The sequence below is a fragment of the Aspergillus nomiae genome, assembly GCF_001204775.2.
Source record: "Aspergillus nomiae NRRL 13137 chromosome Unknown contig00076, whole genome shotgun sequence".
Lineage (NCBI taxonomy): Eukaryota > Fungi > Ascomycota > Eurotiomycetes > Eurotiales > Aspergillaceae > Aspergillus > Aspergillus nomiae.
The window spans coordinates 1-20416 of record NW_015378131.1 but is presented as its reverse complement, the minus strand read 5'-3'; the positions used below and the strand labels follow the sequence as shown (position 1 = coordinate 20416).

Below are 20416 nucleotides of genomic sequence, written 5' to 3'. Positions count from 1 at the left end.
TTTCTGGGCTTCTGCAATTTTCCACTGACCGAATGGTAGATATCTGAATTATAAAATTCCTTTCTACGCTCACTACATTGCTTAGTTATCCGTTCGGGCCTATGCCCTATACACTGTATGGCGCACAATAGTTTCACAGCTGTGCAGAAGGTTTATTGCTCCCAGTACCCTAGTATACCTATGCTGTGATGATCCCTGAAACGGGAGAATAACCACCAAGTAGGAGGAATCGACTTCCGATCATCCTTAGTATCCTTTGTGGGCACCTAAAGGGTTAACCTAGTAAAATGTGCAGCTTTAGAGTTCGGGTGCACAACTGCGGCCATTATGACAAGACTCTCAAGAAGGCATGTGGTCCTGCAAAGCGCAGAAAATCAGTGTGCCAGACAGGAGCTAATGAGGATGCCTCCACCAGCGGCAATCACAATTGTGGATATACCGGATGTGACGGACACCCAAACTTGGAGAGAAATCGATGGCGGATTTGATGAAGATGATTATAGCTTGGACCACTACTAGGGGTGGGAAATATCACACAGAATCCCCTTGGCAGTACTATAACCACCGGTTGGCAAGAGTGCCGGCCTGAGACTCAGTTAAAATTTCCATATCCACTCAACTGTGAAATAGCCTCTGACAAGGTCATTCGGCTCCAAGGATTCTCTTCCATGAGATGCCCTGCAATGCATAGTAAGGTTTCTGCCAATGTGCACTTCCCTACGCGAGTGGCAATCTCCGATAGAACCTTTCCGTAGGCCCAAACATCGTGCAACAAGCGAGCTTGAAAAGGAAGGTCAAAAGGTGATCTTTCAGGACGGATCTCCGGAGCTCGCCACGAATATGTTATTCCGCTAGCGCCGCTGATGTCGATCAGCACCGCATTTCCCTGGGCGTCAAGGACAACATTGGCAGGTTTGATATCCATATGGGTTTGTCCAGCCCTATGAAAGTGGCTCAGGGCTGTCCCAATTTGGATAGGCCAACGCGTCCAGGGATATTCCTTCACACGGTCTTCTTTGAGGATTCGCTGCAAGGACCCGCCGCTGTAGAACTCCAACAAGATACCACTGATCACAGGTGGTTGATCACTCGTTCTCGCGGTCATATATGGATTGGAAGATACCGCAATAGCGACTGGCTGTACGATACCGGGGACACCCTTGAAACGTTCGAGGTTCTCTAGCTCCTTCCGTATGACGTTCGTGTCGTGAGGACGATAAAGGGGCCTATTAACTACCTTCAGCACGTAGGGCACCCGGGCGGTCTTAGAGCACACACGATGAACCCCGTCCGCGATCTCATCTTCCTCCTCCAATGCTGCCCAATCAATACACCGGAAGGAAGGAAATTCACAGCACGAAGGGTAAGTCACTCGCAGCGGGTCCTCTTGGATTCGGTATGATAGGCTTTTCGCGATTATGACAAGTGAATTGGTACTGTCTCTAGCTTCAACGTTGAGGTCGATGTGGTTGGTCATTCCCGGCGAGTTTTCCAAAACCAGTTCAGACACTGTGTCGTCGAGGAGAGGGAGAGTTCGATAGTTGATCTGATTGACAAACTCCTGGTACTCTCGGCATCGTTCGCGTTTTGGGATCTTTTGAGCTGCCTCAGTCTCACTCGATTGATAAAGAGTGCCGAGGAGAGTCACCTTGATCCACCATTTATGGTCTTTGAAGCGGTAGATCAGGGCTTGCGAACGAGAACTAGGCTCGGGGGTTCCCCGCACGAGATGGTCTTGACTCTCGAAGTATTGTTTCAGTTCGAGTGACTGTGTGACATTGGGTGGAGCTGGCATCTTGGGCTGTGGAATGAGGTGTAGATGCTCAAGAAGAACAATCTAGGGCAGAGCAAGAAGGCCTGCATGTTGTTGATGTTTATGTTCCTGATCCTGGAGCGGGTGTCACATGATTGACATCAGTCTTCGGAATATATATCGAGCAACCCTCAGCGCAAAGCTGTACAATCACCAGCAATGCTACTATAGACTGAAACTTGTCATGCGACAAACTTAAAAGAGCACTTTATCATGATGTCTCCAGGGCACCCAAACAAACCCAGTTGTGGATCAAGATAACCAAACCACGGAGACGACGATCACGAACCACGAAGTTGATGACCGCCGCCGGAAAAGCGCGCCCCACACAAGCTCTCTTGACTGGACATCAACCAAACGGCAAATGCAACCCAATTCAACGTTCCTATGCTGTTCTCACTGCATTAGACTGATCTGTATATACAATCAAACAGTGATAACCCGATAGCAGGACACAGGAGTAACAGCTGCAGGCAATGCGGGCAAAATGACCGCCCGAAGCGCGCGGTGGATCACAGTAGGGCGATTACTTAAGCGCGGCACCGCACAGCCAGAAACCAAGACATACAGCCAACATCACTCCAGCCCCGGACATCTCCCCCGACATCCAATCCCCCAGTCTCCAACCATGTCCCCGGATACACTAAAGCTGGTACAAACTGACGATGGCGAGGCGCCGGCGCCACGCCCCGACGCCCAAATTGACCAAGCCATCGCCGTCAAATACTGGAGCGACAAACCCGCAACAGTGAACGGCATGCTTGGCGGCTACGCCCAGGTCTCGCGAACCGATCTGCGCGGGTCCAAGAACTTTCTCGCCAAGGCTCGCCGATTAGTGCCGGGCTGTCCGGCCACGGGGAAGCTCAAGCGCGGCGTAGACTGCGGGGCTGGGATTGGACGCGTGATTAATGATTTTCTGGGCCAGGAGTGCGAAGTCGTTGATGCCGTTGAGCCGGTGGAGAAGTTTTCCCGGGTTCTAAGTGAGCGGCGGCTGACGAGGAATTGTGCGCTGGGCGAGGTGCTTACTATCGGCATTGAGGATTGGGTCCCTGGGGCCAAGGTGTACGATCTTATCTGGGCGCAGTGGAGTGTCCCCTATCTGACGGATGCGCAATTGGTTGAGTATTTGGTGCGGTGTCGCGGCGCTCTTACAGATGTCGGGATTATGATTATCAAAGAGAATATTTCTGAGGAGCCGGAGGGGGATATCTACGACGAGTCAGAGAGCAGCGTGACAAGGACAGATGCCAAATTACGAAAATTATTCAAAGACGCCGGAATGCATCTGATTCTCTCGGAGGTGCAATCGGGGTTTCCTCGACAATTGAAGCTTTTACCTGTTAGATCTTATGCGTTACGGCCAAGGAGCTAAGCACTTTGCAGTTCATTTGTTCATATTTTTGTGACTGGTGGCAGTATTGCGTGTAATCGTCACAGTGGAAGTTTTATCTTGTTTTTTTCCGAATTGGTCATATATTAATAATGACAGCCATCGACATCGACGGCAAAAGTAAAAAAAAGACCCATGCCTACTTATATGCACGCATATAAACCAACCAACAGCAACCCAAGTAAACATGTACAGCTATGCAAAGAAAGAAGAGATAGAGAAATATGCCAGCATGTTCCCATTCGGCCAAAGATGCAACGATAATCATGCTCGGTCAGTCGCGTCGAATATATCCAATTTGAACAATAGCCCCAACCCTGGTGCGCAGCACTATAGCCCACCGTTCGTCACCTTCCGATCATCAGAAACGCCCACCTATCTCAGTCAGCCCACATAAAGCCCGAGACACTAGGTACTCTAGTTGCCTAGGCAAAGGCTTCGAGTACCGCTCGACCTCTTTCCCATCCTTATACAAGATGAGAGTAGGGCGCTCTACTTTCGCATAATCGGAAATAAGCTTGTCATCGCCCACGTCGACTTCATAGAATGCCACCGTGTCACTATACGCATAAGAGGCGAGGTCATCATAGGCAACATCGGTGTCAGACAAACGACGCCGATAGTCACGGAAATTGAAGACCGCGTAGTTCTCTCCGCTGACTACATTATGATATGTGTTCAAGCTAGTCCGTAGTCAGTTACAGGGTATTCCAAAGTATCCACCAACCAAATATAGCTTACTCAGTAATCTTGATCGATCCCATTGTGCCTGCAGTTATAGTGAGCGTGGGTTCGAATTGAAAGTGTTGGGTGGTTGTTTTGGGGGTAGATGGGCTAGCCGTGGTGTATGGTAGAGTCATACTCGGGGTTGGGACGCTCTTAAATAGTTTATTTTTTCTTGGAGCAAAAGCGCCACGTCGGTAGAGACGCAGGTTTTATGGTATGATCATGAAGTGTGGGTATAATAAGCTTAAATTGTGCTACTAGCGCAGACAGAGCGCGCTGGGGTAGGCTACTAATATTGGTTCTGGCCTTGACGTGATTGTGTTGATGATTCATGATAAGCAGGCTAGCTGCTGGACTCGGATAATAGTAGGATACTATGGCATTATAGAATCCGACACACGAGTCAGAACAAGTACTCATCCCTCCCCGATCCCACAAGTTAACTATCACGGTATGCAGTGAGTGAACACTTCGACCTGTACGGAGCCTGAATCAAGAGTTACCTTCCTCCCCGGGTTCATACGATGTACCCGCTTTTCCCCGTATATGACTGGGCAATAACGCCTGGAAATAAACTCCACTGGAGTCTGGAACACGTCCCTACTAAGTGGTGTTATCTCATACTGACGAAAAACCTTGACCACCGGTTGATGTCTCGTTACATTCGATGACGAACACACTTGCTAAATTTGTTAAGTAACAATGGGTTATGCCACCGTTTCGCAGAAAGATTACAACACATTCGGTTGTCCATTCCGACATGATCTCTTGGACATTCTTGGCTGAGGCATCAATTGGCGGGTCCATAGCCGGCCATATTGGGTTGCCTCCGTGGCCTCACCCAGGCCTATTAAAAGCACGCAGTGGACGTCGGGTGCTTTTCCCTGAGTCGGCAGGACAATATTGGAAATTTGCCTCTAAGTCGACTCATGTCGCAGAGCTAATTTGGGGCCTACACAGCAGTGGCATGCTTGGCCTGGACTCTTTGTCACTTTCATTTAATGGTTGACGTAAAGACGTGCCAAACTCTGCAGTGTATTACGTCAGATTTTGATTATAGCCTTTTCTATTATAATAGAGCCATTCTTGCCTCAATTCGGCTTTGGGGGAAATAGTCTAGAACCCCGCCAAGACGTGTAAATCGCATTCCTCTTGAGTAATGTTACTAGATTCTAAAGAATCGAAGTCGCAATCCACCCTACAACGTGCCGCAAAGCGGATGAACCCAGGTCAACGAGGTCCTTTTAAATATAAAAGCAGTTGAAATTCAACCACTCTAAACAATTTAGCACTTGATCTAACTAGTGCAAGTTCTGTAAAATATTACAGCCATAATACGTCACTTCGTTTGGTGGCTTGAGTAGATCGAAAAGACTTGGTAATACCCTGTGCTCAGTCTTCCAATACAAAACTTGACACTGATGATTTACACCCAAAAACAAGTTAAACCCTCAAATTAATTGTCGAGTTTACTTCGTCGCTTTAAATTACTTGAATCGGTTGACGTCACGGTCCAGGCATCAAATAGAGGTGGTTCAGCGCAGGAGCTGTACGGTATATCCGGCTTTCGGTGCAATGAAAGAACCTGATTACCTTGAGATCTGATATGGTCTTGAGTGGGAGAAATGCAGCCTAGATGCAGGACTGCCTAATTTACTAGCCTGGTCTTCAGAAATAACTCTGTACCAGGGAGGGGCCAATCATCAGGTGTACAAGGTCTTGCTCTGACGATCAAAAAGAACAAGAATAAGTCTTGGTTTTAAATTCTGCTATTATTGGTATCCTTGGTGGGTATTTTCTAACTCCCGAGTTGCCAGGGTACCCTATCTGGTTGGCAAGCCTTTTACCCTGGATACTAGACCCTCCGATATACTTCTATTGGTTAAACTACGGAGGAGCAAATTAAAAGGATACTCTGTTAAGAGCAGTGCTGGGGAGACAGTAAACTTTTGAATAAATATAGAATACATAATGAGTATATGGGATGCCTTGCGAAATCCCCAAGGGTCAAGCTCTCCTGTAATATGGTAGATATTACTGTAAGCTTTGTATTAGAAAACTGGACCCAGGATATTACTAGGTAGAATCATGCAATTCTGTTCACTTCTTGAGGCTACCTATGGGGAGCGATGTACCACGACTTGCTGAGGTAGTAGTAAGAACCGTGATTATAAATTCTTGATAAGGTTTTCATTTTATTCGTAGCAAAAGTAGAAAAATGCAAACATAGTGAGTATGGTAGACATCGTCAATCTTTGAACAATTCAACTTTTCACTGCCACTGATTTGCGAATAAAACTGACCATACTAACTACAGGAACCATAAAACTAACCTGAATGGTTATTTCGTCTCCTTCTACCCTTCATTAACACTGCTAACTGAGCAATCAACACAATCCAAAGGAGGTGCCACCACAATTCCACTGCTTTACAGACTGATGCCGAAGCCTCCACATGTCACAAGGTGGACTATCCTTCAGACAATCTTGGAGTATATCCCCCGTGGGGTATGGGATACCCGTGACATGTAGTCTCACGCAATGAGGTTACTTGGGTTTCTATTCCTTGTGCTCTATGAACGCTCTTCAATTTAGTTTGCGAAAGGTGATCCGTTGCTGCTGAGGAATCGACCAAGGCGTGCTGCTGTCTGTCGGGCCACTTCTGCCATGATAGCAGGAATTAGGTTAGAGAAACTTGCAAATTGTATATGCAGCCTACATTTGCGTACGATGTATCCCAAGGTTGTTGTCATTAGTAATCGGTATATCTATTGGATGGTTTCATGAGTTCATATTCGTATGATAGCCCTCAGGGTAAGGTGTAACCTCCATCTACGACAAGATCGGCCCCGGTCGTATAACTTGAAGCATCTGAAGCCAGATATAAATAGGCACCTTTGAGCTCATGCGGCAGAGCTTCCCGACCCATTGGGATTTTACCTTTCCAAATATCCTTTGTTTCGTCGGGCACAAATGTCGAAATATCAGTAATAATATACCCAGGCGAGACTGTGTTGGCACGCGCAAATTGAACCCATTCCACCGCAAGTGATTTGCCTGTTAATTATTAGCACGATATGCACGAGCCTCCATCGAGAGTAATAGCATCAACATACACAAATGGATCACTCCGGCTTTAGCCGCATTATATGCAGCCTGGAGTTGCGGTATGTTGACAATATGGCCGCTCATGGAAGCAGTCGCAACGAAGCTACCATATGTGAAGCTTTCTAGAGGGTTGCCAAAAATGTCTGTACCCTCGGCCTTCTGCCTTCTCCAATGAGCGCCGGCGGCTCTGGCACAATAGAATGTTCCGTCTAGATCTGTTTGCGTCACGTCCCTGTAGTGGTCAAGCGGCGCATCGATCATGGGACCCTGAGTCCACGGAATTCCGGAGTTGGCGATGAAAATGTCTAGACGACCGTTGAGCTCGCGGACACAAGTATTTAATAGCTCTTCGACCTTTTCACTTTCGCGGATGTTTACTTGGTATGCGCGGCCTGGTATATAATCAATTAATGCATCTGGATGAGGCGCACAATTGGAGAATGGAAAGTAATATCCGACATACACTTAACGCCGTACTTGGTCTCGATATTTGCGGCCTCCTCGACGGCTTTGCTATTTCTGTTATACCAAATTGCAACATTGGCGCCTGCCTCCGCGAGTGCATGTGCGACGCTCAACCCGATTCCGGATGCTGCGCCGGTGACGACTGCAGTTTTCCCTTTTAGGGAGAAGAGGGCCATAACACTGTCCTGGACTGGAGGAGTAGTGTTGTTATGGCGGAAAAGGCCATTTACGACTGGACCTTCGGACATTGTGTCTGTTTTCGTGGGTTGAGTATGTGACAAGCTAATTTGAGAAGACAGGACGAAACACGTACCTCACGTATAGCCCGGGATGCCCGCATTAAATAGCCTCCAGATGGACAATATGCCATCTGTTGTGTGGAGTTCTGTCCCCACTGTAGCTCAGACATTCGTTGATGTTGTCATTGAGAACGCTCTATGGCTGGGCTTCCGGCGGAAGTCCCCCATGGACGGATTGTTCACTGATACTGGGATCATTTACCACAGGGCAGAAGGAATACAGCAAAGTTTAAGCTTATTACATGGAAACAAGCAGTTCTATCGTCTTCACTATCTGCACTATCGCATACTCACATATAATCAACGCGTGCTAGTGCAATATGCTGACCGAAGGGCACCGTGAAGGTCCCATACAGTTAACCCCGCAAGAACGTCCGGTTCCGAGCGCCGTGCACTTCCGGCGGAAGCTCGTTTCTATCAACTAAATCTCGTGGAATCAGTCCTTCATGCGGCATAGTGTGGTGGGTCCCTTCTGTTCTAGTTTGGGTAACGACTCTAGAATGTATGTGATCAAGCTGATAACGAAGAAACAACCTGGTCCACAATTCAACCGGCTCTACTCCGGAGTATTTCAGGCTACACCGAACTATGTCGTCATCCAATCTTACCAGGGCAATGCCACCACACAATACTTTATTGAAGCATGGATATGTTTACATTTCCTTCAGCTGGTGGTGGGCCCGAGACGAGAAACTGGGCGGTGGGACGGACCCACAGCACGGCACGTATGCACCGACTCTTTGGGGTTGACCGCCATATGTTCTCCATCAAAGTACTGTTAAACTGTTGTTTTCTTCGGATCTCCTCTGACGTAGTTTTTAGTGTAGATCATATAGGTATAGATGAAGTTCGCACCTGCAGGGCACGTTGCAGAGACCAGGGACGAAGGTCGAAAGAGCACAGTGATATCAGGACTCGATAGCAGTTTTGACCAAATGGAGACCAACCGCAACTGGTTACTAACAGTGGGAAGGATTTTGTACTCTTTCATTCGTACTGCAACCACACATTATATGAGATAGTGCTGTTTTCTGTAATGCCCTCCGCAACCGACCTTCATTTCCAAGGAATATTTCCTCAAACATGTCGAGACCCAGCATTCTGGGGCATATTAGTTTGCCAGGCTACACATCCTCTCATCCCTCTGCTTCAGAGCCATGCATGATATCGCTGAAACTACTGTACACTTTCTGCTGAAGTACCATTCAACTCTGTTGTCGCTATCGGGAAGCATCTGGAAGACGTCGGGCTTTATACTTTACCACAAATTCCTCCGGCCAGGCTGGTTATACCTTCGACCAGAGGCCTCAGTCACCGCATGTTGCGACTATAACACAGACCTTCTGGGTCACATCCAACTTGAGAACAGGGCAAGTATAGGCAGAAAATGGCGTTGGAAGCCGAACTATTCTGCTGTTTGTACCCTCTCTTGTCGTGTTTTTTCGTCTTTCTTTTCTTTTCCTCTTTTCTTAGTTGAGAAGCCTAGTCCGTCATTGTTGTATTTCTTTTTGTAGTGTGCCTTCCGGCTTTTTCTGACTTATTATCTTATATTACTTCCCTGTGAAGACTTTAATAATGAAGTTATCACCACAACCTGCTGGCTATCGAAGCCAATCGGAATGCCATTTGTCAACCTCTAGCTACCTTGTTCGAAGTTTTCATGTAGCTGGAGGGGTTGGTCAATTGTTCGTACGCTGATCAGTGTTCGTCCCCGCCCCTTGGGGTGGACTACTCTCTGTGGTGGGACGGCAGCTACCCACTTGAGTCTGAATTCCATGAATCCCTCGTTTTCTCCACTTACAGCGCCCTGGCGTTGTAGTTCCACCTCCATCGACACGCTCCTCACAATCGTCGAGGTCAAGCAGTCTATCCAAATCTAGCGATGCATAATATCACCGCAGCCCTCTCCATGCAAGTATTCTTGTGGAAGATAAGATACTTATGAAGATCAGGTACTATACAAACACTAATACTTCTCAACATACTAAATGATGATAAAAATGATAATAATCTACAGTATGTCTGAAAGGCTTCACAGGGTGCCTAAGGACCCGTTTAGGATTCAGGCCACATTTACGAGAATCTCCATAGACAGAAGCCGTATACACAGTATCTAATAAGTTAAGACCCACAAGCCCTAAGATTGCGCGCAACCAAGGCAGGCTGTCGTGGATATATTCTGGTATTTGTTCGAGTAATCCGTTGGGTTATCAATCAAAATGGCTTTGTGACCTTCAGTTTAATGTCCATCCTATCACGCAAACCTCGGATCATGCTTCACTTTGGTAACAGTCTTAACCCTTGCATCACCTTCCAGAGACTTCACGGCGTCGTCAACCACTCGAGTGCTAAAACGTGTCAGCTCTGTATAATAATAGAAAAGAACAAGAAGAGAGACATACATGAATGAATTTGGAACATTGTTTTCAAATTCATCCCCATTGATAATAAGTCCATGGCAGCCTTGCGTTATTGTGTCATGAAGACTATTAAGGTTCAAATCAGCTCTATATCCCCTATAGGATGTAAGTGTGGATAGGCTAGGATTTACTCTTCAAGGTCCGTTCCCTGGACACCTTCAAACACAGCAACCTATACCTAGTTAGCTGTGATATCCATCAGTGCGTGTAAGGGGTACATACGCGGTAGTAATGCAAGGGCAGGGACATTTTGGTGAGATCTATTTATCAAGTAAATGGGAAGTGAATGAGGGATGGGAGAAAACAGAAGAAGATCTGGTAGGGGAGAAGGAGGGGCATAAATAGTCGACCATCTGAATAGCTGCAGTGGTTTTCAGCTGAGATGCCGATCAACAATCAATTTTCAGCTCTTTGCTCAGCTGGGCCCCTCTTTTCAGCTATCCCACCATCTGGAAATATCATAATACCCAATCACTGAAGCGGGAGGTGGAGATCATGTCGATCTTCGGCAGATAGAACGATGCAAGATGATCTTCAATCCTTGGTACCTGTGGTATACAGGATGTATGGAGTAGAACGCGCCCGCTTTTATGTCTATATACTCCGTCGAACTAAATGAAATATCTACTATTTCATACTGGTATTTGGCGTGTTCCCACGTACTTTTTAGAAATGGAATATCACGTCCGTATATAGTGTGACAGACTTTCAATAATGATTATATTGGCGTTATCGTATACAGCTATACAGAATTCTAAGTGTGAGGGGAAGAAAGAAGGCGCGGTGGGGGCGCGAGGCCCGTGAGCCTCGCGACAAACAAAAACATGCAACCAACAGGAGTGTGCCTCAGGCCGTCACATATTGGCCCCTTGGCTCAACGCGCATTGGTATGTCTGGTAACTGCTGAATATCCGCCAATATCGAGGTGATATTGAGTGGAATACGATATCCACAAGGTGTGGAGAGGATATGCGGATATCTATAGATATTGAGGATGGTGCCCCAGGTTACTAGAGAATATTCAGCAGAATGCTATATCCATAATTTATGGAAGGATATATCAATATCTATAGATATTAATGCTATTTTCGCAGTCTAGGTATTGTATGTTTACTCGGCCCGAGTACCCTACAGGGCACCGCAGACTTCGGCAGAGCCTATTCAAACCCTAGCCCAACCCATCATGGGTTGGGTTTTGGGTCCAACGGTTGAACCCATGATGGAATCTGCCGAAGTCTAGGGCACCGGCATTCCGATAGGCCACCAAACCCCAAATATTCTCCGATGCCAATAGGTTATCAGTCACAAGTCCGACCCGTCTCAGAGGATATATTTTTAATTTTATATGGCTATCGAATCCTGACGCTTGAATAATAATAGTTAGAATAACACAGCAATAGCCCAAGATCATAAACCTTAATCCATACAATCCTAAGCCCCCGACCAAGAGCATTGACAGGTGTACGTTTCGGTCGGAACTGGGCTAGGCTGAGCGCCCAGACGTCCGTAGGAAACCTGATTGCGGCCGGTTTACTATTTCAGTAGTATATTACATATCAAGATCACAGGGGAATCTGGATGGTTGGTAAGGAATGGGAGTGTCATAAATCTCGTCCGTGCCAATGGAAGGACCGCCCTCGGCCGTTGCGATTTTGATCAGAATGGTTCGGTTTTGATCGCGCCGGTCTTTAATTAAGAAAACCAGGCACTTTGCTAAGCCCATGCTTCTGGAACTTTATACGGAGCACATGGCCAAAGCACATCTCGACTAAGGACCCCCTTCCAAGTTGCATTGACATCTCTAGCTAGTACGTTTCTGGGTAGCCTAGCGTGAGAGTTCAGGCGGCGTGAGGTTACAGGGTGAATGACCCAAGGCTCAGTGCAATTCTGATCCAATGTTAAACGCGCGACTACCTTCCATTTTCTCGTGCCCAACCACATAATGAGCCACGAATTTAATATTGCTGACGAAACTTTATATGGCTGTTAGTTCCAGCGATTATCGGCCAGTCAGAGCCCTGGTTTCACCGGAAGTGCCTGCCAAGACTGTGAACTTTATTAAGGAGAAAAATTTCCACGTCGTATAAATGTAGATAAGGATTTTCCTATCTGCGGCGAAGACCAGTAAGAAGCGTTCTGACTGGCGTAATCGTGGGATAACGCGTGGAAGCTCGTATTTATGGATCCTAGGGCATAATCTCGGAGCGTTATAGCTTACCATTGTCTCGGGCTGACCAGGCTCGGTATGAAATGTCTTACCTCACTCAAGCTAACCTTAGTTTGCGATTACAGACGCACTACTTTTACCCTGGCCTGGCATGTTCTCCGCGCTGGGGAAATAGCCTCATATGAAGGCAAAGTTCTGGGTCGCCAAATGTTGCCACATAGGGTACGAGGAGCGTTATTCTCGGCGCGGGAAGACGGACGCAGGCCGAGGTCCAACCTTAGAGAACTGGCCCCGGGCAAGACTTGCTTTTCGTGCCACTCCATGCTCGGTACATACGTTACACACAACCACAGCACCAAGGATAAAGTTGAGTATTATCCACCACTAAATCTTATTTTTGGGCGAGGCAATCCCTGTATCTTCCGAATGTCTTGTCAATCCTCCAACCCTTGCAAGCTCCACGTGTGCGCCACGGTACTATCCCCATTAAGCTTGGTAGATGGCTGGCCCGTGTCCACAGTGGATCCCGCTCAGTACTTCATAGTTGGTAGCCACACCTTTCAGTCCCAAGGAATGAAATCCCCTGGGGACCCGTAGTTGCCAACGCCTTCTTGTGATTTTCGCCGAGTCAGGTCCCTATGTGTCCATATATGAGCCAGGTCTCTCTCCCGTATTAATCATCACACCGATGGCTACTACGGGAATCGCTATTGTCCCTCTACATCCATCGGGCTGGGATGGCGTCAAATGTCAATAGCTGGGTGTGGTTGGCAGTCGTACTGCTGATCGGTAGGTTATTTTAGTGTTGGGCAAATCTGTGGATCTCTAACGGGCTCACTCTAGCATTACTACGCTATGTCTCCCGCTGGCTTCAACTGGGGACGCCCAAAAATTTCCAAATAGAAGACCTTGTGATGATCATCAACGTGGTATACCGGCAATATGCGTGCTTCCTGGAGTTGTTTAACCGACTAATCATGGCAGATTCTCTACATTTTATTGACGGTTTATCTGGTTGAGGTTGATAAGCACGGGACCAACGGGATTCCCTTAGACAAAGTCGACCAGATCGATCCCTCAACGATCCCGGATCGTATCAAGGGCAGTAAGCTAGTCCTTGTAGTAGAACAGCTCTGGCTAGGAGTCATCTGGGGATGCAAGGCATGCTTGCTCTTGCTATACTCGGCCATGACGTGAGTAAACAGACTCCTCTCAGCGATCAAAATCTAATCAATCGATAGGTTGGGCCTGTCGCAACATCTAATCGTCAAATTAATCGGCGCATTCTGTGTGCTGAGTTTCGTGGTAGTTGAAATCCTCTTTTTCGGAGTATGGTGTCACCCTTTCTCGGCCTACTGGTCGGTCCCACCAAAGAACGTACAGTGTTCCGTCTACCGCAACCACCTTATCCTAGTCCTGGCCCTAAATGTCGCTACGGACCTGATGATCATGTGCATCCCACTACCACTCTTGATCAAGGCCAAGCTGAGCCTGTCCAAGAAGCTCACGCTGTGCGCCGTTTTCTCGCTGGGGATATTCGTCATCCTCTGCTCTGTCCTCTCCAAGTACTATTCGATCTGGAATCCCTACGGAGACCGCTGGGTAGACTGGTACGTCCGAGAGGCAGCAACCGCCATCGTTGTGGCGAATATCCCTCAAACATGGACCCTGTTCCGCCGGATGTTCAACTGGAAATCCTTCCTGGCACACTCGTCCTATAACCGCAGCCACAGCCGAAGCAAGTACACCAACCGTCTTGATAGCTCGACTATGCATCTTTCGCGATTCAAGGGCGACAAGTCGCACACGCGCTCCGTCGACATCACGGCATCTGGCGAGCATATTAATTCGGAACAGCCGTTGGAAATCTGGGAGCATCGCCAGTTCCACGTCACGAACGAACCGGGGGAATCGAGTGATAGTGGCAGTCAAAGCAGTATCAGCTTGGAGTATGATACCACTGGGCTGAATCCCCAGGGGAAGGCGACCGTGACGACAACATCGTGATTAAATATCTGCGTGACGCGGTATGGGTAGCTGGGATGAAGCAACCACGAACTAAAGCCTATATAGACTTGTTTCTTTTGAGCCATTATTGCTTTTAGTGTGTCATTAGAGTCATACGTACATAGATAATTAGAGATGCTTCGATGATAGAGGCCACCCTAAGGGTTCGGAGACCACTCTGCTCATACCGATATCCCGGAACCCACCTGCCAAGCCTCTCCGGCATTAACTGACCAGGGTTCAATCCTTCCGTGCAGGATTCGTCACCCATGTTGCCTGCAGCTAGGCCATGCAGATTCCCAATGTCCGTGCGGGCAATAGTGGAGCCAATGCCCGAGTACAATACTTGTGATTTGAGGATCGCGTCTACGTAGTAAATTCTGCCTAGATAGTAAACCTTCACAGAATCATAGAGAACGAGCACGAATGTGGTCTTTAGGTAGGTGTTCGGCAAAGGGATGTTTTGTTTTTAAGTTACGTTGAATGCCTTGGACACCTAAGCTCAACCTCCGTGCTTCTGTATAACCAAAAATCAAGACATATCCAGGAAAATATCAGGATCCTGCAGCTCCACATCTGCCTGAAAGCTTATCTAGACGTATACCCTACACCTTCGAAGCGAAGCACTAGCTTCCTTCAGTATCTTTCTGATTTATATCTACTACCTTATTTCTTCCACCTTCTCATACTTCGCTTCACTCATAATAGTATCCCTTTATAGAGATAGACAGAACGTCACACGATGCCTGACCTGGTATTTAATCGGATCTCTCCGGTAAAGTAATTTTCATCACAGGGGGTAAGCTATCCCACGTCGACCACGTCATATTCCATCTAACAACATAGGAACGGCGGGTCTGGGTGCTCAGTCGGTCACTCAACTTGCCAAGCATTCTCCAGCGCGGATTTATATCAGCGGTCGGAACGCGACAAGCGCAAAGACAATTATCAATGAAATTGCCGAGTCTGGGTCGAATGCACCTGTCTCGTTTGTCGAATGCGACCTCGCCTCTCTAGATTCCGTTAAAAAGGCCGCGGAAGACATACTGGCAAAGGAATCACGACTCGATGTGCTCATGTGTAACGCAGGTATCATGGCCCTCCCGCCAGACCTAACAAAAGACGGCTACGAGGTGCAGTTTGGCAGCAACCATCTAGGCCACGCACTATTGATCCAAAAGCTGTTACCACTACTGCAACATACCGCCGAAACAGGTGCGGATGTACGTGTCATTATCCTCACATCTATAGGTTATCAGCTGCATCCTTCTGGTGGGATCGTTTTCGATGACTTGAAAACTACGCAGGATTACGGCGTCTTCGGATCCTGGAGACGGTACGGCCAGAGCAAGCTCGCTAATATTCTGTATGCTCGTGAATTAGCTCGTCGGTATCCGGACATTACCACCGTCTCTGTTCACCCTGGGGTGGTCACTACCGGGCTGGTTGAGAACTTGGGATGGGCACATCGCCGGTTTATCTATGCCACCACCTTTAATCAGATGGTGACACTGGAGGAGGGTGCGTATAACCAGTTGTTGGCCGCTACAACGTCCAAAGGTCGTTTGGAAACCGGTCAGTTTTATATGCCGGTGGGTGTTGCGTCGAATGGTAAGCTCACCAAGACCGGGCATGATGATGTATTGGCTAGTCGACTTTGGGGGTGGACAGATGAGGCGTTGGAAGAATACTATAATTAACTTGGAAACTTGTATTTATCTATAGTTTCTTGTCACTTTTATGTTTCTTCCTCCTTTTCTTTTACCTTTGTTCCTGGTTTTATTTTGTTTTCAAGGATTCATTTTTATTCACCCTATTGGTGAGTAGTGTGTATAATGTCGGGATATATATCTTCACTAGTCCAATAACAGCGTACACATCATTCCATGTTTTAAGCACAAGATCTGCTCGTGTCTGCAACGGTTATGCTAACATAAGACCGATATTATTATAATTATATAGATTACGATTACCATCATTTCCTTCATGGCTGATCTCAGGGTCGAGACTGGTCAGTGACGACGATCGACCGAATTGGACTAGACCTCTAGTCACGTGGAGCGCTATACCCGAAGTGACGTTAGTGACTCGTCCATTCAACAATCGAGATTCAAGAACGATCGCCGTATGCATTATACTCGCCGCAAAATTCCAGGTGACACACGTTATAAATTATTTGGCATAGATTCATCATTGCGCCTGCAGCTCTGAAATGCCTGACTTGAATCCTGCTCCGCGAGGTGGCAGGAATAGGAGTGCATGCGATCTATGTCGGCACAGAAAGGTACATTGACTCCCGGCGATATCCCGATAATAAGGCTTGGATTCGCGAATGACCTGTCAACATCTGATCCAGATTCGTTGTGATCGCGCCCAACCTTCTTGTGAGAACTGCTCCTTGGCGCGAGTGTCCTGTACCTTTACTGTGAAGCCAGCCGAGGCGCGTAAAAGCATCAGACAGTAAGACACATCCCGAAGCTCTCCGTTGAGTTCCAATGGCCTGAGCACATCACATCTAGGCGACTCTCTGAGACTCAGCGCCATGTACAAAATCTTGAAAACTTGATCACCAACAGTAACGCAGGCTCTTGTGGTCCAGCGAAAGCTTCGTCTACTCATAATAAATATTCCACACAATCTCATTTTCATGACACGGCTGGCTTTGATAATGCTCTGTCTACGTTTCAACAGCATCTCGAATACTCCTGGCCCGGAGGCGACCGGTCATCCCACAGGGCCAGCTTCTGCTCCGCAATCTTTCACTACACTGGTTCTCACTTTGATCTTGACGACTTCTTTCATCAGGTCGCGGAATCATACCGATCGCGATATGGCACAGAGGAAAAGAAGCAAGCGATCTCCCAGTGGCCCGACAAGCGTTTAGTCAAGAATTGTATTGAGTATTATGATCGCAAAGGACTTTACTCTGTCTTCCCCATAGTTGATATCCGCGTGATCCGTGAACTCCTAGACGCGGGTGTGCTAGACGACCCATCCAAAGCCAGTCCGGTAGCGAACAAAGCATGCCTAGTTGCATTCACGGCGCTCATCGCTCAGCTACATCGCCATAGTCCAATGTTCGCGCACGCTAAGCCAGATACATACGTGCGCGCGGTATTATCGTTGTTACCGGACTTGTTCATGGAGGAGGCAGACGTGAGAACGTTGGAAACGTTCATCATCTTGGTAAGTGGGTACGCGATGGAATGGTGCCCATTTCTCATTTATGCAGACAATATACATTCCCCCGACCGGGCAAAGTTACCCAGCCGAAATGATGCTTGCCGCAGCTGTACGTATCCTGTATAAGCTTGGTGGCCACCGACAACGCGATCCCAACCAGGATGACGGGAGCCACAACCATTACCATATACGCTCTCTGTTCTGGCTGAGTTATTGGATGGACAAAGAAATGTCATTACGCGCGTGCCGTGAACCGATGATAAACGACGCAAGCTGCGACTTGGAATTGCCGTCCACCTATGTCTCCCAATCCTCCACTTATCAATTCCTACAGGCCCCCCTGTCGTCCGACATACTATTATATCCTTCCGACCTCCGCCTTGCCCTGATTAAGTCGAAAATATATCGTCTGCTTCACTCGGACTCAAGCCGTACACAGCCCGAATCTACTAAAATGCAACGAATTCTTGAATTAGATCAAGAGCTGAGTGCCTTAGAGTCAAGCTTTCCTGCACATTGCCAGCCCCATGTTTTCGCAACCCCAGACTGCCCTTTGTACGCGTTCCATGATCTTAGCATGCGTGGGGTGACCCTGCACTTAGATTACTACTATTGCGTGAAAAGGATCCACGAGGCAAGTGCCGCCTGCAGCACACAGTACTCCTTCTCGTCGGGAATGGAGCTCTCATACCAGACGTCCCGATGCATGTTGCTCTACATTAACCAAGTACGGTCTTTTATCACTTGGCATAGTTTCTGGTTCGTACCAACCGTTTTCTGCGATCTATTCCTTCCGAAAAACTGACAATTGACCGTGTGCTAGGATATATGCTCAATGGTTACTATCGGCTGTAATATCGCTGTTTTATCACTGCATGTCGAACCCCACGTCTCCAACCTTCTCGGGAGATCTTGAAATCCTCGAAAATACGAGAGACATTTTCACTTCGCTTATGCGCAATACCGAAGGGGGGAACTGTATTGCGCCGTTCTACATTACCGAGGCTTTTGTTGACACTCTCATCCAATTCGCCAAGCAATCCTACATGAAAGCGACTGCCATATGAGCATTAACGTGTACACTACTTTTTCCGATACGTTGCAAACCTCCCTGGCTATAATATGACCCCAATAACCATGCGATGGATGCAGCGTGTATACCAGGAATACAGATACGATTTCCACCGCTGAACATTCCGTAGACAGCATCTTTGACACAAGGCAAGAAGGATCAAAAAGGACCTTCCGGCTGCTCTAAGAATGGGTCTAGATGCACTACTCAACCCCACGAGTCACACCACTGGTTGGGTACGTCACAGATGGAACAAATGCCGTTACTTTAAATTACCTTCGGTATTCATTGGCGGCATTAAGCCGACTGTAGCCTCATGATGTACGTCCTGCGGACCAGGAGGACCTCGAATTCCACCGCAGGTGCTCAAACTTGAGCTCTTGGCAAAGGCTCGGGTTGCAATTGACTTTATGAGTGGTCCTGAGCTCGTTGATTGGTCTTTAAAACAATATAGAGAGGTGTGAAGTGGTGGGCGATGGACGGACGGCTCCACAGTTGAAACGCTTAGTAGCAACAAGGAGAAGCTGGTACATGCGCCAAGAAACACCGGCATCTGTATCTGGACCCGCTTGCACGCTCCGAACCAATAACTGCATTGCCGCTGAATAAGCGGGCCGTTTTTGCGCCGAGACGTGAGCTGCCAAGCCCTGAGAAACCCAGCGTGCGTCGACGGAGTATAGAAGGGAAACTCGTTCCCATTGCCTATGAGCGGGGGAGAATTACTAACTGACTCAGTATAATCGGGTTCCTACATACCTGAAGAGCTTACTGTGACCATCCCTACCCAAAATGATGCTCTAAGGAGCATAAACCGTGAATAAAATCCTTGAACTATTGCTCATGCCTTGCTCTACTACACATGGACGTCATCACAAGCCAGTCATCACCTCGGATTGTATATTTACAACTTGTGCCCTGGTCTGAAAATTACTCAATTCCGAATTGATACTAGATGGACACTTTAATTTGTTCCTACCCCCTGCGACGTGGAAACTTGAATTGGAGCATACGGCAGCGAGTACTCCGGCAGACATAGATGCATAATATTCTGCACCCGAAAACATAGACAGTCTTGGCTGCAGATCTTCTGGCTCTCCAGATTCAATCCACTGCTCCGGCGGCCCCACTACACGGACCGTGAAGCCCAGTCACATTCGACCCATTCGTCATTCCAGGAGAAACTCACTTTGATAGGTTGCGAAATGTTGTTGAATCGTGATTGACACGCTGCGTTGCCATATTAAGAAGATCAAAATTCTTTCTGCCTATATCTCGAACATTCAAACCGGAACTTGCTGACGACGATTGTGACGAACGAGGACGGATTCATCTACCGGAAATAGACCTTGGTAGAACATGGAATTCCGTCCGCTACACGCTCCGCAAGTTAGACCATGATGATTGGGGTATATATTGGGTTGTTGTTGCCACTTACAGCATGATCCTCACTCAGACCTTTCTTTCAGAAACTCACCACCAGTGATATCTTCCTCTTCTTCCGTCAATATGCAGATTGTTTCTTTGAGCAAGTTGGCCATGCTCGGCCTAGCCGGCCTGGCAATTGCCCACCCCGGCGTCCACGAGCCCAGCTCAATGTCGCATTCCGCGAAGCGAAGCTCCTCAACAACGCAAAGCGTTCCCTCAGCCAATGCAGCAGCCACCTGGAGCGCCGTGGAATCAACGACCGGATCCAGGCACGCCGTGCGGCCGCGTACGAGATGTACCGCAAGCGCAGCATTGACACTCGCGACTACAATCCCTCCGTGA

General features: G+C 47.7%; 7 protein-coding genes across 7 annotated transcripts; 4 read left to right on the top strand and 3 right to left on the bottom strand.

Moving 5' to 3' along the window:
• Nucleotides 1-592: 592 nt before the first annotated feature.
• Nucleotides 593-1795, bottom strand: ANOM_005432 (protein kinase domain-containing protein; the record flags this gene model as incomplete). The annotated part of the gene is made up of 1 exon (XM_015550689.1): nucleotides 593-1795. The coding sequence occupies one exon, from the start codon at nucleotides 1793-1795 to the stop codon at nucleotides 593-595; it is 1203 nt and encodes a 400-aa protein (XP_015408529.1).
• A 505-nt stretch (nucleotides 1796-2300) lies between these two features.
• Nucleotides 2301-3185, top strand: ANOM_005431 (uncharacterized protein; the record flags this gene model as incomplete). Its single annotated transcript, XM_015550688.1, has 1 exon — nucleotides 2301-3185. The coding sequence occupies one exon, from the start codon at nucleotides 2301-2303 to the stop codon at nucleotides 3183-3185; it is 885 nt and encodes a 294-aa protein (XP_015408526.1).
• A 379-nt stretch (nucleotides 3186-3564) lies between these two features.
• On the bottom strand, nucleotides 3565-4063 carry ANOM_005430 (thioredoxin family protein; the record flags this gene model as incomplete). Its single annotated transcript, XM_015550687.1, has 2 exons — nucleotides 3565-3886; nucleotides 3945-4063. The coding sequence occupies 2 exons, from the start codon at nucleotides 4061-4063 to the stop codon at nucleotides 3565-3567; spliced, it is 441 nt and encodes a 146-aa protein (XP_015408527.1).
• A 2674-nt stretch (nucleotides 4064-6737) lies between these two features.
• Nucleotides 6738-7749, bottom strand: ANOM_005429 (SDR family oxidoreductase; the record flags this gene model as incomplete). Its single annotated transcript, XM_015550686.1, has 3 exons — nucleotides 6738-6985; nucleotides 7045-7428; nucleotides 7500-7749. The coding sequence occupies 3 exons, from the start codon at nucleotides 7747-7749 to the stop codon at nucleotides 6738-6740; spliced, it is 882 nt and encodes a 293-aa protein (XP_015408508.1).
• A 5375-nt stretch (nucleotides 7750-13124) lies between these two features.
• On the top strand, nucleotides 13125-14394 carry ANOM_005428 (ubiD family decarboxylase; the record flags this gene model as incomplete). The annotated part of the gene is made up of 4 exons (XM_015550685.1): nucleotides 13125-13176; nucleotides 13231-13316; nucleotides 13372-13580; nucleotides 13629-14394. 4 exons carry the CDS (start codon nucleotides 13125-13127, stop codon nucleotides 14392-14394), a joined length of 1113 nt encoding a protein of 370 aa, XP_015408507.1.
• A 426-nt stretch (nucleotides 14395-14820) lies between these two features.
• ANOM_005427 (oxidoreductase, short-chain dehydrogenase/reductase family) lies at nucleotides 14821-16094 on the top strand (the record flags this gene model as incomplete). The annotated part of the gene is made up of 2 exons (XM_015550684.1): nucleotides 14821-14833; nucleotides 15241-16094. 2 exons carry the CDS (start codon nucleotides 14821-14823, stop codon nucleotides 16092-16094), a joined length of 867 nt encoding a protein of 288 aa, XP_015408506.1.
• A 632-nt stretch (nucleotides 16095-16726) lies between these two features.
• Nucleotides 16727-18644, top strand: ANOM_005426 (uncharacterized protein; the record flags this gene model as incomplete). Its single annotated transcript, XM_015550683.1, has 4 exons — nucleotides 16727-16854; nucleotides 16914-17580; nucleotides 17627-18336; nucleotides 18401-18644. The coding sequence occupies 4 exons, from the start codon at nucleotides 16727-16729 to the stop codon at nucleotides 18642-18644; spliced, it is 1749 nt and encodes a 582-aa protein (XP_015408505.1).
• Between the last annotated feature and the right edge of the window lie 1772 nt (nucleotides 18645-20416).